The sequence below is a fragment of the Pelodiscus sinensis genome, chromosome 1 (genome assembly GCF_052426305.1).
Source record: "Pelodiscus sinensis isolate ZL-2025 chromosome 1, ASM5242630v1, whole genome shotgun sequence".
In the NCBI taxonomy this organism is placed as follows: domain Eukaryota; kingdom Metazoa; phylum Chordata; order Testudines; family Trionychidae; genus Pelodiscus; species Pelodiscus sinensis.
This window is the reverse complement of record NC_143052.1, coordinates 114,059,777-114,083,650: the sequence shown is the minus strand read 5'-3', so window position 1 is coordinate 114,083,650 and position 23,874 is coordinate 114,059,777. Positions and strand designations below refer to the sequence as shown.

The following is a 23,874-nucleotide window of genomic DNA, read 5'->3' as shown; positions in this document are numbered from 1 at the left end:
TTACATTATCAGCCATTTTGAGAATCCTTGCAAGAGAAGGCAAGCCTTTTGCCAAAGAAACCTACATTTTTGTTTGTTCTGGCATATGAATATTAAGGTAGAGTTCTGGTTCCCTCCTTTAAGACAAATGCCCTCTATTATTCCTTGGAATCTACCATGAAGCCTTTCAAGCCTTTTTTTTGTTTAGTTATTGGCTTAAAATATTTGTGCCACCCCCTGACACTGAACATTTGTGCCCAAAATTCATGTCTGTTGCCAGCCACTCTAGATACCTCCGTACTTATCTGTTGCCAGCTGTTAACTTTCCTGGTGCTTGTGAACTGAACTGTAACAAAGGGAAATGCATGCCAGGTGCTCATTTGGTAGTTGCCAAAGATATGGCGTCATTTTGAACTGAGCCAAAATCCATTTCTGTTATTCCATAGTAAAATGCTATTCTAGTAAAGTTGTCGTCATAAAAAGAGTTTTTAGTTCTTGAGAAGATGCTACTTTTTTGAGCCACTCTTGTATTATGTTTAAGGCAGAACTTAGCTGAGAAAAGTGCTACTGTTTGGATGTGCTAGTATGTAAATATTTTCTGAATATTGAAGTGGGTTTAAATTCCCATCTAGTACTTTTTGCAAGAAATGGGGAATTAATCTTGACAATCCTGGCCAATACCAACCAACCAACCTAAACTATCCCTGTAGTTCTAGATGTCTGCAGTGTTCTTTACTTCCTACCCTAAATAGTTACATATTGTTGCTGTGTTTCATCTCAGGAGTAGTTAGTAGTCTGAGAATGCAAAGTGATTTTTTAAATTGTGTATGTGTATATATTTTTAAATCGTATCTGGGGAGAAGGAGTGTGTGTGCACATTTATACAGTAAGTCATCTCAGTAAAGCTCCACTGGATCTTGTGGATCATGCACAACAATTTTATCACAAACCATACATATCTCCCTAAAGCAAAACATTTATTTGAGCGTATATAGCTCTGATTGCACTGACAGAAGGCAACCATCTAGATCCAGGTCTGTGTGCTGCCATCCAGTTTGCAGTTCTATCTGCCTCTTTTGCTTTTTCCTCTCGATTCTCTTTACGTACAAGCCTTATTGACCGTTTCTCTGCTCTGAAAGTACAATTGGTATCTTTATAATTAAATGTATCAGCTTGCACTAAGCAGGGCTCTCACTTTGACAGCTTATTTTCCACCTCAGTTGGCTCTTCCAGGTACACTTTTGGCATTGCTTCTCTTCAGCTGTTTATCCTGGCACAAATGTATCACCCGCTCAGTGCCCTGTGTCACTGTATTGGAGGGGAGTCTGATCTGTCCCACAGCCAATACTCTTCTTTGAGAGCCTGGTTTTTCTACTTTGTATTATTTTATAATGTTTTAATTTGCACTGTGGTTGCCCCCGGTGGCTCCAGTCACTGGGGTGATCTAGGTATAGTTTTTGTACCCCTTAAATCAGGGGTCTCCAACCTTTTTAACCACAAGATCACTTATTCATTGTAAGTGCAATGTAAGATCTACCTCAAATCCAAATACCCACTTCCTTCCTGACCCTTCTTTGAGGCCCTACCCCTGTTCCACCCCTTCTCTGAGGCCTCACCCTGCTTACTCCATCCCCTTTTCTCCCTCATCCTCACTCACTTTCACCAAGCTGGGGTAGGAGGTTGGAGTGCAGGCTCTGGTCTTGGGCCAAGGAATTGAGTGTGGTAGGGGCTCCGGGCTTAGCCCAGGGAGAGGGATTGGGGTCCAGGAGGGGTTTCAAGGTGCATTGGGGCAAGAGATTGGGGGCAGGAGGAGGTCCAGAGCTGGGACAGGGGTTCAGGAAACAGGCTCTGGCTGGGCACCGTTTAACTGAGACGGCTTCCGGGTGGTGGAGCAGTGTGGTTAAGGCAGGCTTACTCCTGCCTGGCCCTGCACCACTCCTGAAAGCATCTGGCATGTACAGTAATGGCACCATGTGCTTCCCCTCATCTACAGGCACTGGGCCTATAGTCTCTCCTGGCCATGGTTCCCCATTATTGATCAATGGGAGCTGAAGAAGCAGTGTCTGCAGGCAGGACAGCATGTAGAAGACCCCCTGCTCTGCCTTTCTCAGGAGCTGGAGGCACATGCCAGCCACTTCCAGGAGCAGCATTTACCACAGGGATAATGACTCCAGCCAGGACAGGTTAAGCATTTTAGAACTCACTAGTCGAAGAAATAAATTTAAGCATAAGAGAGAAATGAAAATTATGAACTGCACAGACCAGTCAAATACCAAAAATAACTCACTTTGCAAGCAGTAAAAGCAGCAGCAACCACCCTGCACGTATATGTTTCATCAGGAGATAAGAGTGAAGGACACTGTGTGTTTGTGAGAATGACAGAAGCGCGCACAGTGTGAGAATGACAAAGATTTGCATTGCCAAGCTCCCTCCATCCCTTTCTCTCTGTGTGGAGATAGAGTACAGGAATGGGGGAGGAGAGACATCCTGACATCAGCGCCCCTCTCTTCTCCCTCCCATACCCTGCACAGCAAGCAGGAGGCTCCCAGGGGGACAGCTCTAAGGCAGAGGGCAGTAGCAGCAGGACAGTGGAGGGCACTTGACAGCTTCCTGGCCAAATCAGGATCACCTATCAGAGGCTCCAGGATCTACCGGTAGATCCCAATGAACTGGTTGGTGACCACTGCCTTAAATTATATTGGTTTGATGTTAATGTGGTACAACTCCCTAGTTATACTACAACATTTGAAATGCTGCTCCCATAGCAGCAGGATACGGTCCTTGGGAACAGCAACAAGCACGGAGGCACATGTGCCCCTTGGAATGGGATGCCAGGTAAGCACCCCATTCCCTCATGCCCCCCACCCTACGGTGCTTTCCCTGGCCTATCAGCATCTTTAATCTGGCATATCCTGTTTACTAAAATTGCCAGGTTATAGAGGTTCAAGCATATGTAGCATAGGTTAGGGTTTAATACAACTGTTTATTCTGCGGGTTGAACCGCTCTAGTCTGGCACCCTCAGGACCAATGCCAAACCAGAGAATTTTCTGGACCATGGGAGGTCAGCTTTTCCAACACTTCCACTGCTTATTGGGCTCATAGAAGACATGTAGGGGTAAATTAGAGCTAAATTAATAGCACAGAACACTGAGAGCCAGGACTGGTGGCTGTAAACCAACTTAATCGGACCACAGGAAACTTGGCCACGCGTATGATAAGTGGACATCCAGCTAACTAAAATCATGCCAGCTCATGGATGTTGCCAGGCCAGAGAATGCTGGACTAGAGAGGTTCAGCCTGTAGTATTAATCCCCAACCTATAGTCTACATGGGTAGGATGACAGCTGACCATAAATCCACTTGCATGTGTCCCCACTTTCTCTTTAAAATGAGCAAATTGCCCTGGAACTGTGATCTGAGGCCCGTGGGAGCTGCGAGCAGCCGTACCTGCTAACATTCAGGTAAATAACGTTCTGACTGCCCACCGGGGGCGATCCCTGGCAAATGATCTCTGTCTTAAGACCCTCTGCCCAGGATGCTGGCCAGGAGGAGCTAAGCCCTGCATGTGCCTACGCCCTACTCAGCTCTGGCCCAGGGAAACTTCTCTGCCCTTCAGTTAAACTCTGGAGTAGAGGGGAGGAAGAAATTTCCAGTTTGTTTATGCCTCTACCCTGCAGGTTGTGCAGCATTCCCCCAGGCAGGGACTGAGCAACCTCTTCACACAGGGCCCCTGCCCTAGGTTCTGCCCCCGGGCAATGCTCCTAGGCTCCCTCCTCTGCTGAGCTGCCTCTTTGGTCAATTTGCTGAAGCCCCTACAGTCAGGTTCCCTGGGCCCTGGTGCACAGAGCAGCCGTAGGGATTAACCCCTTCCTGCCCATGCTACAGCCAGGGAACACAAAGTGATTGGGTTATGTCAGTGGCTAGCAGCAGCTTGGACGTGTTAGCTGCCTTCCTATGGGCAGGAAGGGAGAAGCTTTGCTTACTACTGGAAAGTGGGGGAGGAGATAATCTCTGCTGCAAAGGCACAAGGCAATTCATCTCTCCCCCCCACCTCTATTCCCTGTGGCTGGAAGCAGCTCCTGTCCCTTCCCTCCTGCACATGTTCATCTGTGAAACCTCCAAGAAATCTGGGGTGTGGGACCGGTGACCCTCCGTGCCCCACACATGTTGCCTTGAGAAGATGCAATTCCAGGTACCAAGAGAGAAGAGTCCATCTTGGGGGGGCCCATCCATACATGGAAGGTGTAGAGCATAGGGCAGGGTCAGGTCAGTCTCTCTTTCTCTCAGAAAGAGGGAGAGGGTTTAAAGATAAGAAGGTAAATAAAAAGACTCCAACTACTCAGTGTTTTGGTTTTTTTAGAGGGGCTCAGTCAATTTGTTGTTAATTAGGACATTTGTACTTACATCATTCTGATTGATTGCCATTGAACTTGCTTGAGTGAGTAATTTTACCACGTCTGTATTCAGCATAGGGAAGTATGATCACACTATACATGAGGAAGTGTACCAGCATAACTATACCTTTGTATTTATAACTCCACATCTAAGCTCTCTTCTTCTAGAGTAAGTGTGTCCACCTGAGGAGTTATATCAGGATAAATTATGGTGGTTAGCATAATTTATTAGTTATGCTAATAAATATCCTTGTAGGCAATCTCTTATTCCTGTAAATGTAGGAGATTAAGCTATATTGTTATTATATTAGCACCTTTCTAGGTAAAGCTGAATTGACATTAGAGGTGTACAGGCAGTCCCCGGGTTACGTACAAGATAGGGACTGTAGGTTTGTTCTTAAGTTGAATCTGTATGTAAGTCGGAACTGGCGTCCAGATTCAGCCGCTGCTGAAACTGACCGCCAGTTCTGACTTACATACAGATTCAACTTAAGAACCCCAAGCTTCCCCAAGTCAGCTGCTGCTGAAACTGATCAGCAGCTGATTCCAGGAAGCCTGGGGCAGAGCAACTCTGCCTTGGGCTTCCTGTAGTCAGCGCTGGTCAGTTTCAGCAGCGGCTGACTTGGGGACGCCTGGGGCAGAGCAGCTGGCATGCTGCTGGGTTGCTCCAGTAGCACCGCTCCTCGGCGCTACTGGACCAACCCAGCAGCACCCCAGCTGCTCTGCCCCAGGCGTCCTGATTCAGCCACTGCTGAAACTGACCAGCAGCGGCTGAATCAGGACCTGGGGCAGAGCAGCTGGGGTGCTGCCGGGTTGGTCCAGTAGTGCCCAGAGGGCGCTGCAGGACCCATCGGCAGCGCCCCAGCTGCTCTGCTCCAGGGTCCAAAACAAAAGCCTGGTCTGCTGGGGGGGGGGCACACTAGCCGCGCCCCCCCCCCCAGCAGACCAGGGATACGGGAGCAGAGCCGCAGCGGCAGCGGGGTGCCGTGCCTCTGAGGCTTTGCTCTGGCAAAGCCTCAGAGGCGCGGGACCCCCCGCTGCTGCCGCTTCAGTCGCGGTGCCTGTGGTCTGCTGGGGACGGTCCCCAGCAGACCACAGGCACCGCGACTGAAGCGGCAGCAGCGGGGGGTTCCCGCGCTTCTGAGGCTTTGCTCTGGCAAAGCCTCAGAAGCGCGGGAACCCGCCCGGTGCCCCTGGTCTGCTGGAGACAGTCTCCAGCAGACCAGTGGCACCGGAGCAGCTTACGAACGGGGCTTTCTCGCCCCGGAGCTCGCAGGTAGCAATCCGCTACCTCGACCTCCGGGGCGAGAAAGCCCCGTTCGTAAGTGCAGATCCGACGTAAGTCGGATCCGCGTAAGTCGGGACTGCCTGTATACTGTTTTTAAACCATTTCAGTAAGAAATCACAACCATCACCAAAATAAGAAAATCAGAACAAAAACTACATGGTGACTGGGCCAGTGGGCCATATTATGTTAGTTGCTGTACACACACACAGTCCTTGGTGCTTATCTTTTCTTGGGGGGAACGGCGTCATGTGCTCAGAATCCCTAGTGCCTAGAATGGTCATTAGTTGGTGATGGCAATTTTAAACTAAGGCTTCAGACGAATCTTCTTTCCTTACATGTTTTTAAAAACAAAGGAGGAAAAAGGTTGTTTCCTTGTGAAGTTTTATGATGTGAGTATGAATTAATGTGGTGCTCTTATGTAGCAAGGAATGTATTGGTATATAAACTTATGTGTGTTGTCCTGAGACACATTGTTGAGGTTCTTTATAGTACATAAAAACAAGAAAACACAAAGGACAAACTGTGTACTTGCCTATGAGGCTGACTAAAAGGGTACTAGAATAAAGCAATGTGCAAAATAAAATAGCATTCTGTTAAAAAGAAAGGAAAAGTTGTTCTTAGTCCAGTATTTTGACCTGCAAGGTGTTCAACATGCTTGGAATACTTCCAAAAACATGTAACCAGTGTAAGAGCTACATTCTGGTCTTGATTTTGTGCCTGCATCACACTACTGCAGCTGTATGTGTACACAAACTAATAGATTGCAGTGTCTCAGGTACCAGAGAAATGGCTTTAATGCCATCTTTTTTTTTTCTTATCCAATACATCCTCAGTGACATGACTTGTATAAATACTTCATCTGACACGGAGAAGATATTTTTTGAAGATTGTTTAATAACTAACCAGTATAAGTGTTAAATAGTATTATAAATCAAGAAAGAGGGGTGTTTCTTAGTGCAGCTTATAGATCTACAAGGACTGTTTATTTCTATTGTATTTAAAGACTGAAGTTAAGTGTTTGGGGGAGAGAGTGAGGTTGACGTAACCTGGCTATATATTATATAAATATATGTCATGGTTTGAACATGAGATCTATATTCTGTTTTGTTGATGAATGTTGCCAGTATACATTGCTAAGTTCTATCAATGATCAAGAAGTGGAGTAGAGTTTTTCATTACATGTAAAAATACCTCATTATGTTGCAATGTATGTCTGTAGCTAGATTAGAACCGATGGTGTTAAACCAAGATTCTTGACAAAATAACCTCCAGCATGATGAGGCCTTTTTGGAAATCTTTCCTTTTCATGTAAAATATAAAGTTTTCCTGAAAAAGAACCCAAACAAACCATAAGTCCAGTATCAACAAATTTTTCTGAAATACCTGGGATCAGATCTTCAGCATATATAAATTAATGGAGATGCATCAGTTTGTTCATGAATCCCTGGAAAATTAGGGCTTGAGGTAGCAAAGCATTAAGCATTCTGGCCATGATCCAGCAAAGTATTTATGCATGTGTTTTACTTTAACCATTTAAGTAGTCCCATTGACCCTAGTTTCTAGGTTACAAATCCTTTTCAAACTCAAACATCTTCCTTTTAAAAAAGCCATGGCAGGCTTTTTAAATGGTTTAACCGAGAATAGGGAAATGAATAGCAGTCCTTTGTTCAAAGTTTGAAAATATTTTCTAGATGCAATTTTTGACTCTTGTCTAAGTCAATGTAGGTTTCTTAGCACCTGTTTTAATGTTGTTTATTTTGATGTGCAGTGTTGAAAAAAATGTTAAATGAGTACTAATCATCATACATTTTGTGTGTGTGTGTGTGTGTGTGTGTGTTAGATGACCAACTTTTCTTCTGCTATTTTACAGAAGAAAATAAGGAAGATGTGTAATAAAGTTAATGGGATAGTATACTGTCATTAATGAGCTCTTGACACCAATGTCACTAATGTCATCTTCAAAATTGCTGATGTGGTTGAAGTTCTAACATTGTGCTAATAATCTCATTTGATGTGATTTACCCCATTTTCCTCATAGCAATTACTGGGAGAGCTCTCAGAGGTAACACAAATTGCTGTTATATATTATTGACTTTCTAAGATGTCTCTTTGAAGGCAGAAGCTTTTGGGTTTGATTGTTTTAAAGATTCAGTAGTGCATACTTGTTTCTTTCATAATGATAAATGAAGGTAACCCGATGAAAGAGTAGAAGAGATCTTCAGAATATTCACATGGTTGCATACATGTTGGAGTACATTTTGTAGCATTCCACTTATAAATGTGGAACTTGAATTGTTTTCCCATGTTGAATTTTATTTTCTTTCCAAATATCAAATTAACTGTTGGTCTTTTCTGTGGGCATATTGCTTGTGGGATGGCTTATTTGACAACGAAATTGTCCAGAGATGTCAAATAACTAAATACCAGGTGTAAGTCTTATCTCAGCATTGAGATTTGATTGTGGTGATGATGAAAATTAATGCTTTTCTTTTTAATGGATCATTCAGTGCCATCAAACCAGTAATACGTTTTTCCTTTGTGTTAAAAGAAAACATGAATCATGTTGTGAATCATAATTTGGGGATAGCAATTTGGCATTTTAAAATCTTTGAGCTTTGAAGTTTCATTAAAACATTTTACTGTGATACTTATGAAGTTCTAAAACAATTTCATCAATTTATCTGTTCATGTATTGACTTGCCAATTTGTTCCACCAAAGGAGCAGCTTTTGGTGGTATACATTATTCCGTGTATTCTTTCATATTTGTATTCCACTTTTGTTCTGTTTTTAATATTTTGAAGGCAATTATTGTGTTTATGTTCAAATGCTACAGTGCAGAGTATGTCAAGACTGAATTCTCCTAAGTGCCCCACGTTAGATTGCACCTACCAAACAAAAATTATTATAAGGTTATATATTTAAGGTTATTTAAGCAATAAAATTGCATGCAGCAAAATAAAAATATTTTACGGGGGACATATTTGGAAAGATTTTGTTACTTTAATAACTGACCATTATTAATCATAAGAGACTAGAACAGAGAAAGAGAGGAGAGCATTTCTCAGTTTAATATTTTAGCCTTGAAACCTCTAGGACAGATTCTGAGCTGGTGTAAATCGGTGTACCTCTGCTAGAGTTAAACCAGTTTATTCTCTCTCAAGATTTGGGCCTGTACGTTTTAGGCTTAAACTTCTCCAGTATGGCATTCATGCATGGGACACTTGGATAAAATTAATGAAAGGCTGAGTATGCAGATGCTGTTAAGGCATTTGTGCTAATTTTTTTAACACGTTTCCCACAAAGATCTCTCTACTTTGTGGTAAGACTCCCTGTCCTGGGAGGATGGAGATATGTTTTTCAGGAAAAAGTGAGGCCTGGGTCATTTGCTCATATGTTTTGCTCACTAAAAATAAACAGCTTCCCGTAACTAAAAAAGAAGCCATCACCACTTTGCAAACAAACTTTATATTGAGCTCTACTTGCTAGAAATATTGATACTTTGCTCCTGCAGACTGACAGAGTATATCGTTAGCATGTTGCATTGTTCAGCTTGTACAATTTGCAAAGATATTTTAATATAGGATTGCCACCTACCCAGTTTTCACCTGGTCAGTCCAGGTTTCAGCTTGTGCATCTGGTTGCCATTCAGTAAGCCATGATTTCCAGTTCCTCATCTGTGACCCTCAAGACAAAATATGTAATGTGCACATCACTCTGTAGTTAAAATTGTTCAGACTGAGGCAGGCCTGAGCCACAAAGTCCAAATTTCCTCAAAGTTTAGGAATGTTTTAGATGTCTTTCTAACAGATGTATGCTAACCAGAAGGTATTAGGGTGATTGTATAGCTGCATGACATTTTTTTCCATATTTTTTATAGTGAAAATATGGAGACTAATTGATATCAAAATGTTTCGCAGATACATCAGTTTTGCTGAATTGTTTGTTTCAAGCACAGAAAAATAAAATCACACATTTTGGTTTGACTCATTAGAAACCTTTTCGTTTTTAGTCAAACAACTTTTCATCTTAAAATTTCCTTTAATTTTATTTTTTTAAATGATCAGAATATTAACAGTGCTCAAGATCTCAAAACAGTGTGTTTAATTGCAGGTTGAATGAAACTTTTCATTTGACCGAAACCAGATTTTCTTTTCCCACTTTATGGCATGCTGAAAATTTTGAAAATGTAATTTTTGGTTCCACTGAAAACGGCTCTATGTTCTTTTGCCTCACTAAATGGCCAGAGAACCAAAAGTCTGTTATTCATCCAGAGCCAGGCAGGTATAGGAAGCAGTTGGTGACAGTTACTGCCTATGTTTATGCAGAAGCTCAGACTAGATTATTATAGCAATCCGTGCTCAGTTTCAAATTTGTGACTATCTGAATGTGGGGTTTTGGTTTGGCCAATTGCAAACATAGGTGTCAACAGCAAAGTGCAGATGCCATGAGTTTAAAGGCAAACTTTTCCAAAACTGGGGTATATTTTGGATATAGTCATATGTCTCAGTGGCCACTCCAAACCTTCAGATAACAGGAGTTTGGGATTTTAAAATCTAATTTTAGACATTTCGTATTTAGAGGAAAGAAATGGGCTTTGTATAATCAATAAACCCCATGCCAGCTGCTATTGAAACTTATATGTGGTAAAAAGGTCATAGACATATAAAGAAATGGTAGTACACCATGGCATATGAAACCATCCAGGCAAGCCAAATAACAGGTTCAAATGACATTTCAAAACAGATGTGGATGGAACCTGCTCATAAACTTTGGCCCTCTTACGCAACTGTGGCATTGGAAAAAGATGTCAGTGATGATTTTGGGATAATAAGAGTTTATTCTTTCTATCACTAGTCAAACAGGGACAGACATTGAGAATATCGATGCCAAAATTTTTTGAGAAATGTGGGGAAATTGTTTATCTGACAAGTAGCATGCCTTTCTGGGTTGTAATGAGATTTTTAACGGCAACGTATACAGGTGCTTTCCTGCTGTGTCTTCTGAACTCTGAGGGATTTTACTGTGCAAAGCTAACTATGTGTTTGCATCTCTTTAGAAACAAAGGATGGATTATGTTCTGAAACAACCTGATCCCAGTCCTGCTGCTCCATCACCACCTCCAACACCAGCTCCAGTTCCAGTCCCTCTCCCCCCTAGCGCGCCAGCACCTATTCCAGTTCCTGTGCCAAAAGCACCAGGAACCATTAGCCGCCAAAGCAGCACCTCTAGTGACGGTGGCGGTAGCATTGTGCGAGACAGCCAGAGACACAAACAAGTTCCTGTGGACCGTAAGTGTCTTCAAAAGAGTCAGAAAAGCTATTTTCCACCATTTCCAGTCCTTTAAAAATCACGTTTCATATTGTTGGTTGATATTTGAGTTTTTACCATCACTTAAAAAAAAATCTTTCCATCTCACCTAGTGCTGTGATCCTGTCCAATGAGCCAGACTGAGGAGGGATGGGACTGTTCTATCCATGAATGAGAGGGATCTGAGGAAAATAGCTCCACTAGTAGCTGCACAAAGGGATGTTTAGGGCATCCAGAACCCTTTACATGCGCAAAAATTTATGCGGAGCCCCAGCGGTCCACTCATTGTGTGTGTTGTACCTATCGATGTTTCCAGTTTGTCAGCCTCGCGGAGCCCCTGGAGATGTCTCGCGGAGCCCTGGGGCTCCACAGAGCATAGTTTGAGAAACACCGCTTTAGGGAACCTCCCTGATAATGAGCATTAGCCCGATGCGTTAACATGATGTTAACGTGCCGTGGAGGGGGCTGTCTTTCAGATGAGACAAAATTAAGGTCAGTTCATATAATTAAAGACCACATGACACCGCAAACTTTCTAGTTATCACAGGCTACCTCTGCCCTTACAGAGGAATGTAGAGGAGATGCACTAAGCATGTAGCTACGTGCCACAGGCTGCATCCACAGTTACCACTGTGGTGTGTAGCTGCGTATTTCAGTGAAAGGCTGTGGCTACGGGGAAAGTCTACAGCAATTGGGAAGCAGCAAGAAAAAGGCCCTGGCACTCAGGAGGCAGTGAGAACAGGCTCTGGGGGCAGCAGCCTTTTCCCCTCTGCCTTCCTGCTGACTTCTCTCCTTTCCCCCCTTACTACAGTGGGGAAAGGCTCCAGCAGTGAGGAGGCAGTGGGACATTATGCTGCTAAAAATATCAGCCCAGATATAAGAAACACTGCTCTGGTGCGTAGAGCCCTGTAGGGCATTGTCCTTGCCTAAGTCTTGTCTCATCATCTACGCTGCTGTTTATACTCGAGTTAGTGGGGCGTGCAGCGTCTGTTCTCTACATGCCACCCTAAGTGTAGACATAGCCTTTTAGGACCTCCATTACCATAGTTCTGAATGTCCTTCGTGTATGAGTCCTCTCAACACCCCGTGAGGTAGGGTAGTGCTGTTAACCCTGATTCCCTCATCTGTAAAATGGGATAAGTGATTTGCCCTTGGTCACACCAGAAATCAGTGGCAGAAATCAGAATTCAGCTAGACTTCCCTGCATTCCAGATTAGTGTCCTAACAGCCAAACTATCCTGTGCTGTCACAGCCAAATTTCAATTCAGCTAATTTTGTTATACCTACAGATACTTTCTCTTTCGTTTCAATTCAATATATACTTCTTCATATCCTGACCGTAACTGTACAAGACCTATTACCTCCAAACTCAGAGGAGTTTGCAGTTTTACCTATGCCTAGTACAAGCACTTTAATAGCTTAGTTTAGAAATCAGACATTCATTTCTTTCTGAAAAGAAGAAAAAAATCCAGAGCTCTGTGTAGTTTGAAAACTTGTACCTTCCACTATCAGAAAGTTGACCCAACAAAAGACACATGCTTAAAAAGGGTAATATTGAAATGAGATCTTGAGTGATGTGGCTTAACAGCTCTGTTCCTCTCTCCCAACATGGCAAAAAATCCTAGCAACGTTTTTGGTAAAGTTGTACAAGTTTAGTTCTCTGAGAGAGCACTCCCTTCCGTGTTCCCAGGAAGTGGGAAACATGCCTTCTGAATAAACACTGTTCTGAGTCTGTAGTGCTAAATCAATAGGGCATCTTTCACTTGACCTGTTCTGAGACAAATTGTAATGCACTCTGAACTTAACTTCACTGAGGCCCATTATGTCCTTTCCTTCTGGAGCGGACTGAATGACTATTTAAAGAAAAGCTCTAAGAGCTAATTTAGCAGTTAACTAATAGGGCCAAAAGGATGTGGATCCAGTGTCCTACAGAAATATTTCTGCAGCAATGAAAATCCCTCATAGTTAAGCCTGTCTTGGCATTAGCTGTCACTATCGACACAAGGTAATATTTCAGCTACACTATGTAACTTGAAAACAATGACTCCTTTTATGGTGGTACTAGATCTATAGTTCCATTTTGGGGACAGTTTACTGTAAATTTCTGCATGTATCAGAATAAGTGATTTGCCACAAAGGACAAAGAGTTGATAGCTCATAAGCAAGAGGCAGATCTTAGGAAAATAAAAATTCCTCAGAAAATAATTGCAATTGTTTCTTCTGAGGCTGTGTTCTGAACTTGTGTTATTAGGCAAATCTGTCCAGGGATGTACACATTTCTATTGCAGAATTGACCCAGGGTATATCTGGTTCCGCTTGCAGTATGCTTGAGGCCAATACTGGAAGCTTCAGAGAAGCAAAATTTTGTAGAGTGGAAATTCTAGAAAAGTTGATAAAAATCTTGCTAATTTCCAATTACCGAAAGCACCAGAATCTCAGTATGGATCACCAAATACCGCCTTAAAATTTCAGCAGTGATACCATTTAAAAGAAACAAAAAAAACCCTACAAATTATAACACAGAATGCTATTGTATTAACCTTTCTCCAAAGAATGCGCTGAAAAAGGGGATTTAAATGGTGACAGCCACTTGCACAAGGAATGTAGTGAAAGCTAAGGATGGTCAACCATTTCCCATCTGAACTGTTTTTCAGCAGAAAAATTGTGGGTTTTTTTTTTTAAATGATAATTTTTTCAAAATGTGTCTGCTTCCTGCAGCAAATGTCAGCATTTTGTCAGAAAACCAAATGCCCAAAACACATTGATTTGGAAGTACTGCCACGATGCCTTAAAGGAATTGTTGTTCAACTGCTGCATGATCTCTTTTTTCATATACTGCTTGGGCTCCCAGGCCAGATCACATTTCCCTTGTAGCAGCAAGGTCTTCCCATTTTTGACTGAATTTTTTTTGAGGATTCAAATTTTTGCCAAAAAAACCGAAGTGCTCTTTGGAGAATTAAACACAAGTGATCATTTCTACTGTATGCTCTTTGTTTGTTTTAAAAATGGAGTGTGGTGGTACTAAGAGAAAACCATGTCTCCTCCCCCCCCCCCCCCAAGCATCTTTGAAAAGTCCTTTAAAAAAATACCACATTGTGTTCATCTTTTTTTCTCCCTCTCTGTTTAGGTAGGAAATCTCAGATGGAGGAGGTACAAGATGAGCTTATTCACAGGCTCACCATTGGCCGGAGTGCTGCCCAGAAAAAATTCCATGTGCCACGACCAAACATACCAGTAGTTAATATCACTTATGATTCCTCTCCAGAAGATGTGAAAATGTGGTTGGAGTCAAAAGGATTTAGCCCAGTGTAAGTCTGAGCTTGAACTTGGGAAAGCTCTTGTTTCAAAACATATAAAGGGAACCAAACTAAGATATTTTTTTTTCAAAAGGGAGTAGGATTTTGAACTGCATAATTTATGGTGCTTTCCAGCCATCTGATTTTCAGAAAGTGCTGAAAACTCACCCTGTGAAAATCAATTGCCTTTAATAATATGGCCTAAGATGAGCCCCCAAAATATTGAGGCTCCCAGAACCACAAGTCTCTCTTGAAAATTTTGTGTATGTTGCTGAGGTGCATTTACACTGATTCTAGCAAAAGGAGACCAGATTGCACCCTTTCATCAGGGACAGACTTCCATCCTAGCAGCATGTACATCTCACCTTCAGAATTAGAAACTCATTTCACCTACAATGGGCCGAGTACTACAAGGTGCTGATTTTTACTACAGGGTTCTGCATGAATGGATGCTGAGTGCATTCAGACCATTACAAAGTCAAGGCAATTATTAATGGATTTGACCAGCTTTGAGTCACTAACGTGGGGAGCAAATGGCTCCTGTTCCTTGCGTGGACTTGTGCTTGTCTTTGTTTTGCTTCTCACAGAACTTTAGAAACTTTCAGTGTTCACTTTCTGTTGCTATGCCCTTTTTAGGACTGTCAATAGCCTTGGAGTGCTGACCGGTGCTCAGCTCTTTTCTCTCAATAAGGATGAACTAAAGACTGTTTGTCCAGAAGGGTCTAGAGTCTACAGCCAAATTACTGTACAGAAAGCAGCATTAGAGGTATGTATAGCCCTTCTTATCAAAACAGTGCACACTAGCTGGAAATTGTGACACATTCTTAGGTTAGTAGGGTTCCTAATCTCTACCAATTAGCGGTTAGCATGAGGCATTGGGCCCTGGTCATTATCAGAGATAGCAGGCTAAATAGACCACAGGTCTGATTCAGTATGGCAAGTCCTATACTTGTCTGACTGTAACATCAGAGAAGATTCTCCCTCTGATCTTCATTGTTCCTTTTGTCCTTCTCTCCTGTTCTCTGCTCTGTTCCTCATCCTTGAGCACATTCTCAACCAGGGTATAATACCCCTGGAGCTTCGCAGAGGCCTTTCAGGGGGTACATCAACTCATCTGGATGTTTGCCTAGTTTTACCATTAGTGTTTTTTATGTAGCCTGCCAAGCCAATACAAACTAAAATTAGATACGCCCAATGACTTGTTTATACTTCTCCATGTAGTATACGCTGAAACAATATTTATAGTTCAATTGGTTTATTTTATAAAAATCAGAAAGTAAGCAATTTTTTTATAACAAAAATATCAGAGGTAGCAAGGTGGGAGGAAGTAGGAGCTGGTGCATAGAGGAGCTGGCAGCAGCTAATGTCCATGGCGGGGGCGGGGGTGGGAGGGCACAGGGGAATACACGATTACCCAATAACCTACCTCTTAACATCCTTAGCTGTGACACTTTTTTGTGTTTTTATGTCTGGTTTTATAAGCAAGTAGTTTTTAAGTGAGGTGAAATTTGGGATCACAGAAGACAAATCAGACTCTAAAGTAGTCTGGAAGGGTTGAGTGTCGCTGTTCTAGCAGGCTGCAGACACTACGGATTGAAATTCTCCCTTTCTCTCCTCTCCATACAATGACATTCCATCAAGATCATGTTTGGAAGCACAAACAGACTGAGGGTATGTCTAGACTACATGCCTCTGCCAACTGAGGCATGTAAATTAGACATACCGACATAGTCAATGAAGCGGGGATTTAAATATCCCCCGCTTCATTAGAATAAAAATGGCTGCCGCATTGTGCTGGCTCAGCTGTTTGTGACGGCATAAGAGATCATGCACGAGGCATAAGGGATCAGTCGGCAAAGCCTTTCCTTGCCGACTGATCCTCGTCTTGACTGCCGCTTCGTGCCGACAAACAGCTGAGCTGGCACAACGCGGTGACCATTTTTATTCTAATGAAGCAGGGGATATTTAAATTCCCGCTTCATTGACTATGTCGGTATGTCTAATTTACATGCCTCCGTCGGCGAAGACATGTAGTCTAGACATACCCTGAGTGAAATTTGTAGTGAGGGTAATGTGGGCTTATAGCCAGCCATTTTTTTCATAGAAAATGAATGTATTTCTTCTTTAAGAGAGATCAGTTGACGATTAAGAAACATGATAATGGTGATGAATAAGGGCTATCAGATCACTGTGGCGAAGCATAAGAAATTATTGATTCAGTGTGTGTGAGTGTTTATACACACCCTCCCTCCCCCCACTCCTCCATGATTTGTAACTTTATAAAGCTTGACATTTACTACAGCTTTTTGTGATGCAAGACATCATGAATAAATGTATATGGGAAATTAGAAGAAGGTTTCTAACCAGTAGAGGCAGGAAGTTCTGGAACAGCCTTCGAATAGGAGTAATGGGTGCAAACAACCTAACAAGCTTTAAGATGGTGCTTGATACATTTATGAACAGGATTACATGACGGGGTTGCCTGCGGTAGCAGGGGTATGGATTCAGTGAGCTAGGAGGTCCCTACTAGGCCTGTGTTCTGTTCCTGTTTTCAAATGTGAAAAACTTTTGTACTTCAGTTACAGTTGTGGGTGCTCAGCACTTAAAATCAAGTCCATTGACCCCTGTTTCCTGGGCCTGGATCAGCTCATACCACCAGCTCATTTGGCATAGGAAATCAAACATCCATCACATAGTAATGGCTTCCAATCTCTATCTTGGTTGTCTTGTTTGAGCTAGTAACTTTGAGGTGAAATGTTCCTTTACCAGTCACCAGAGTGGTGCATGCCACTACCAATGCTGGCCTGTGGGAGGCAGTGTCAGCAGAGAAGCAAAGTACAGAATGTGCCTTGGAGCCAAACCTGAAAATGGTGAACTGTCCAATTTAGGGTTGAGACAAATTAGCTGGGCAGTATACTTTTAGGCTTTGTATACTTTTAGGCTTCCTCCCATCAATCCAGTGATTTCCGAGAGTATTAAATTCACTTGAAAATGACCCCAGCCAAAATGCCTTGTCCATTGTGTATAACTATATTAGATTTTGTGTGTTATTCACTTTGCCTGTAATGTCTATACTCTTATTGGAAAGTAACTTAAGCTCTCTCTCCTCCTTTCCCCATACTCAACCACTTGGATGTATATCGGAAGGAACAAGTTTCTTAAAATAAATTATGCCCAAATTTCCTTTTACAATGATTTTAAATGTCAGTATGTTTTGGAAATTTTCCTTTAAGGAAGTATAACCAATTTTTAAATATCATGTTAATTACACAAGATGATTCAGACAATAGGCTGTAGACATCCACACACCTCAGGATTGTTACAATGTGGATACAATACCGATTTGATGACGGTAGTCAAGAAAACAGTAGACTTAAATACTGATTATGAAAGGAATTCCCCTGTTAATAGTTAATGTCCTACAGGGCATTAAATTAACTATGGAGATGCACTATAAGCAGATGTGACCTGTCTTTTTTCAGATATCTAGGAACATATCCTTGTGTTCAAAAGAAGTTAATTTGAAAACTGAACATGTATCAGATCTGTAGAAGTCTCATTCTCCCTCTGTGTTCTGGGCTTTCTTTGCTTGCTTTTGATTTCTATTTCTTCATTCTGCAGGAATTTGAGTCATCAGGGTTGTCTGCAAATGTTAATATGCAGTTATTGGAAGTTTAACAAGAAGGTTGATCTTTTTGTTGACTTCTTTTAAGTTTTGATTAAACTTCAGTCTCCAATTTGATTTGACTTTCACCTTATTAAATGAAAAATAATTTTCTTTTGTACTATGTGGTGCTTTAACCCCTCTCCTGCTGTCTTACTGGGAATATTTGATCATACTGAATGAGAATGGATTTTTCCCTGTAATTCTGTCCTGCCCCAGAGATCCATGTTTTTTTCTTAAATTGCTGAAAGTACGCTTGCAATTGAATGGCACTGATTATTTCTGACATGACGTCTGTAAGCCAGCTAACAAAAATGAGCTGTCTTGTTGTTAGAAGGAAAAAAAATGTTTTCATTCAGACTGGAAGCAATTCAGATGATAAAAGTTGATAGAGCCATTTAAAATAGTCAAGCCATGTAAAATGGTGCACCCCATAATTTACATATTATCTAAGCACAATTAACTTTTATTAATATCTGACCAACCCTTGGGTTTTGAGTTTAGCCATACAGATCTAGCTGATATATACAACAGATTATTAGATTTCATGTACTCTGCATTTAACATGCTGTGTCTAATGGTTGTGACCTGCATATTGGCAGAATTGACTCTTACATCAGTGCAGGTACAATAACTTCCCATGCTAGAGTAAGTCTGAATCCACCCAAACAAATTCCTTTCCAGGCTTGTTCAAAGGCTGCTGTTTGATTTGTGTCCTCTCTGTAGTGCAGAGGCATTCCCAACTTCTCACAGCTGTGCTTCCAAATCTGTGCACTAGATCCAAGGCACCTGCCTTCACCCACCTATGTGCAATCTTCAGTTAAGCAGTGATCTAATGCCTTACATTTAGGCAACCGTAATTCAGCACTTGTACCTGTAGGAAAAACAATATGCTAAGTACAACAATTAAAATGTCTGTTTTGCTTTATCTCATACTTAGCTTTATCAGTCTTCTGCCTCTGCTGAAAACCTTCTTTTCTCTCTCTGAATTAAATCAGAATTCAAAAGTAGAAAAAAAGGGGAGGGGCTTTCTATGGCCACTACACAAACATGCTTTCTCTAAATGGTCTAAAGAAAGTGGAAATCAAGGGAAGATGGTCATCTCAGTTGTTTCATCCCCCTAGAATGGAATAAATGGCTTCTTACAACATTAGTTAAAATAAATCAACTTTTTTTTCCTATTTTCAATTTTTTTTTTAAGTCTCAGGATGTTAATTGAAAGCAGAATTACTAGTCTTGAGTAGTGAGTGCGCTGTAAAAAGGATGTCTCTATGCTCAAAGCAAAGGGTCTGGAATTGAGAGATCTGGGTTTTGTTCATGGCTTTGCTACAGACTCCTTGAGGAACTTCAGATCAATCACTGAGGGCACATCTACACAGCAGGGCTAAAGCCGAAGTCAGTTGAAGTTGAAATAGCTTATTTCAGTTTTTGGCGCTGTCTATCCAGCAGGAATTCTGAGCGAGAGCACTCTGCCTCTGACTTCCCTTTCTCCTCGTACAATGAGGGTTATAGGAGTCAGAGTAAGAAGTCCTCTGGCTGGATATTATTTCGACATTATGTCGAAATAACTGCTCGCTGTGTAGACATGGACTTTATTTTGGAATAACGTTAGTTATTCTGAAATAACGCTGCTGTGTAGACATACTCTTAGAGCCCAACTTGCCCATATAAAACTTAAGCATTGTGGAGTAGGAGGAGCTGATCACTTTTCCTTGGTGGCTTTCTGTCCAGCCTCAGGCTAACACACATTTCGAGGGATCAGTGTTAAGGTGTGCTGCTTCTACCCAGTAGAAACTAGTCCTGCCATGTTCTCTTCATTTCCCAAACCAGGCACTGCAGCTCCAGCAGTGAAGGCAAGGGTGTGAGGTGGTGGACCAAGCACAATAGGCAGCATCTGTCTGTTTTCTGCCAGCCAGACATTCCTCTCTGCAGGGGGAACTTTCCCAGGGTTTCTCCAGACAGCTTAAGTTCAGCTTTCATCACTGATGCAATGCAAAATGAACTTAGTGCTTCTGAAAACTGTTTGGCCCTTCATCTGTCTGACTCTGTTTCCTTGTCTGGTACATGGCATTAATAGCAGTTGACGCCTTTGTAGGGATGATGTGAAAGCAGCATAGAAGTTCAAAACATTGTATCTTGAAATCAGTATGTTTTCTTTATTACCCCAAAATGGAACGTTTGAGGTCCATGTTCCTGGTGATGCCCTTTCATATCTCCATTAATGGCACTATAGACACATCTAAATAGAAGAATTCGATACCCTCAGAGTTGAAAATGGCTGATTTTTTTTTTCTAAATATGCCCATCGTGTTGCTCAGCAGTTTGCTCAAGCAAAATAGCTTATTGGATAATACCATATAATCAGTCTAACTTGGCATAAATTGCAAAGAGCTATAATTAAGAGCCAATTGAAGAATTGTTTACCTAACTGTCCGTTGCATAAGGAAATTACTGCTACCCTCAGATGACGTAAACTTCTGATCAGCTGTAAGGAAGGTTAAGATTCTCCTACTTCTTATGTTAATTTTGTTACACAGTTAGATTAATAATGGGTTTCTATTCAACTATGTAATCTACTAATCTTATTCAAAGTAATATGCGGTGGGGAAGTGTCCAATATAATTAGCATGTGTGCTTGCATGCTAATGATTTCATTCAAATTACCAAATGATCTGTATACAGAAATGAAAAACAGATTTGCTCTAGTTTCATCCTTAAATGTAGAATGGTAAGAATATCATTTTTGAACTTCACTGAAATTGTTTTTCAGGCAACATTATTTGGGTTGGTCATTAGATGACATGGATCAATATGTTCTAAATTCATATGCTAAAATGCTTATCTGGCAGGTAAAATGAGTCAATAGAGGAGCTTCTAAATCCATATTTAGTCCCAATCCTGCGCACATGCCTGTGTTCAACTTTACATGTATTCATAAACGTGCAGTTTTTAAGGAACCATCATGATCATGTAGTCTGACCTCCTGCCCATTTAAGGCCATAGAACCTCACCCACCTACGCTTATAATAGAGCCATACCATATGGCTAAGTTACTGGAGCCCTCAACTCGTGGTTTTAAAATATCAAGTTGAAGAAAATCACCATTTATACTAGTTTAAACCTGCCTCATGCTGCAAAGAGAGACACACGGCTCCTATGCTTTCCACCAATCTGGCCTTAGGGAGAATTCCTTCTTGACCCCAAATCTGACAATCCGTTTTAGACCCAGAGCCTGTGGACAAGAGCCACCAGCCAGAAATCTGGGAAAGAATTCTCTTTATAGAGCCTGCCCCCGCCTAGTATCTCATCGCTGGCTGTTGGAGGTATTTGCTGCTAACAGTTGCAGATCAACCACATGCCACCTGTAGGCAGTCTCCTCCTACCATTCCCCTCCATAAACTTATCAAACTTGGTCTAGAAAAAAGTTAGGTTTCTTGCCCCCACTGCTCCCCTTAGAAGGCTATTCCAGAACTGCATTCCTCTGATGGTTACCAACTTTCATCTAATTTCAAGCCTATACTTGTTGATCGCCAGTGACTTCAGTGGCACTGTGCATGTGAAATTTAAATAGATGCATAAGTGGTTGCAAGATTGAGGCCTTAAGCACCTAAATAAATGACATGTAAAATGATGAAATTCTGGCCCTATTGGAGTCCATGGCAAAAAGCCTGTTGACTTCTCTGAGGTCAGGGTTTCATCCCAAGTACCTAATAGCTTTCATTGACATCAGTGAGAGCGAAGGATGCTCAGCAGTACAGAAAATCAGGCTGAACGTATTTAGAAGCCTACAACACTCTTTCAGGAAGACACTTAACCAAATTCTTAAGTCCCTCTCTCCTTACTATTTAGATCATCACTTAAGTGCTGCCCAGAATGAGGCACTTTACATATCAGGGCCTAAATGGCAATTTAAACCTAATCATAAGCCTTCTGCCTTGTTAACATCGTGAATGAAATGCTTCATCCTGTTATTAGAACTACAACTTAATTTGTTTTCTCTTTTTCATTTTGTAGGCTAACAGTGGTAGCTCAGAGCTACAGGAAATCATGAGGAGACGACAAGAAAAAATTAGTGCAGCTGCCACAGATTCAGGAGTGGAATCTTTTGATGAGGGGAGTAGTCACTGAATGTCTTTTCCTTTTAATTCCATTGCCCTTGGCATCATTCCATCAAGCTTTGTTTTAGGAAGCGGTGAAGTGGAATGTCTGATTTATTATTATTTTGTAGACATAACTTGTTGCCATAAAAAAAAACCCATGGAACTGGACTTGACAGAAGTACCCACTGTGGAGGTTGTTGGCACCTGGGAAAACCCTTACACCCCAAAAATGAGTTCTAGCCTTGTGGAATTAACCATTTCATGCTCTCTGTATATAATCAGACACATATTGTTGTTTTTGATTTATTCCAAGGAAGGTGAGCCTGCAATAAGACATGCTTGGACCTTCAGTAACATAAGAATTTAAATTCCATCTGTTGCTGTGGTTGACTCCTTTTTGTCTCAGTCTCATGCTTTGAACAGCAGGATGTTCAAAGTCATTTAAAAGTTCTTGATGCCAGCAATCAAAGACAAAATACTTAGAACACAAACAGCAGCTCCAGCCTTCTGAAAATAGGCTGAATTTTTCTTGTACCTCTTGCAAGGCATTTTATTACTAGTGAAGCTGTTGATAGTGAGAGGATATATTCTGAACTTTGATTTTATTTCTGTTTCACTGATTACTATTTACGAACCATACTATTACACAGCACAGAATAGAAAGAAAACATTAATACACAAGTCAGCCTTCAACGGTGGTCAGGCCTGCTTTTGATAGCCATAAAGGTGTTCACAGTATTCTTTTTTAATAGACTTGCATTGTTGGTAACTTAACCAGTCAAAAGGAAATTGTAATCTAGACTCTCTTTTCTGTTGAGCCTAAATATCAATTTTTCCTGTATGTAAAAAAAATTGTTCATTTATAAATTTAATCTCTTGAAAAATTATTGATCCCAGGGGAAAAACACTTTCCAGCAAATGTTATTTTTGGAAACACATTTTTTGTCACAAAATGCTCTATTGTTCCACATATTTAAAGACTGACACATCATTTAGAAAAATGTCATCTAGTTTCAGTAATTTTCATAGTGCCTTTTTCACATGATTCAACAGAAAGTCTGCAATAAACAGTGTTTGATGTATGTTAAATAGCTGTATCTTTGTTGTTGCAAAGACAGGGTTGAAGCTAGGAAACATTCCTGATTTTGTTCTGAGAGTATGCTCTTTATATACATATTAGGAAAATAATAGTCTTTTGTAATCTGTGTTCCATTTTTCAGAACATAAAAATCCCAAATCTTAATAAATGTATTTAATGCCATTCATCCCAAAGCATCTTTATAAATGCTTTTACTGTGTGTGTATTAAATGTAAATAGTGTCTAGACTTGTCACTCAGACATCCCCAAGAACAGAAAATCCAAGTTTTAGGACTGGAAGTGAACTATCCTATACTAAATTTAAAACCCCTGCAGCCAGATTTTGACCCAGTTATGGGTTTATGCAGTTGTGTCCCCAAATGGCTGTACCAACCTATTTCAAAGTAGGTGAACTTTTAACTTTCAGCATTATAGCAGAGCACTATCATCCTGTCTTAGCGCAGTGGGTCACCTTGACCAACTGTTGAAGCACAAACTCGTGTGTGTGTGTTAACTCAGCACACCGAATCCTCTACCATAGTGCAGGTCTTCTGGTCTTAGTACAAGATAGGTCATCTTATTGTGTTCTCTTGCAGGCAATGAGTGACTGACAAAATACGATTGCAGCTTGCTTTATTTTACATCAAATACAGAGCTTACAGCACATGATCAGTAAAATGTTATGTAGGTCTTTGGAAACGGAGAGGGCCCACTCTGTAAAACTGCACACGATAATTATAATATTCTCTTTACCAGCTGCAAGCTT

At 41.3% G+C, this 23,874-nt stretch overlaps 1 protein-coding gene across 8 annotated transcripts in view; it reads left to right on the top strand.

Moving 5' to 3' along the window:
- The window catches only part of EPS8 (EGFR pathway substrate 8, signaling adaptor), a 226,504-nt gene extending 203,208 nt beyond the window's left edge, over positions 1-23,296 (top strand). For all 8 annotated transcript variants that reach the window (XM_089769524.1, XM_089769530.1, XM_089769528.1 and 5 more), the window contains 4 exons: positions 10,720-10,951; positions 14,098-14,278; positions 14,903-15,032; positions 21,945-23,296. In XM_089769524.1, coding sequence (XP_089625650.1) covers positions 10,720-10,951; positions 14,098-14,278; positions 14,903-15,032; positions 21,945-22,058 — 657 coding nt within the window. In that variant the 3' untranslated portion in view covers positions 22,059-23,296. The remainder of the gene's footprint in view (positions 1-10,719; positions 10,952-14,097; positions 14,279-14,902; positions 15,033-21,944) is intronic.
- Positions 23,297-23,874: the final 578 nt, after the last annotated feature.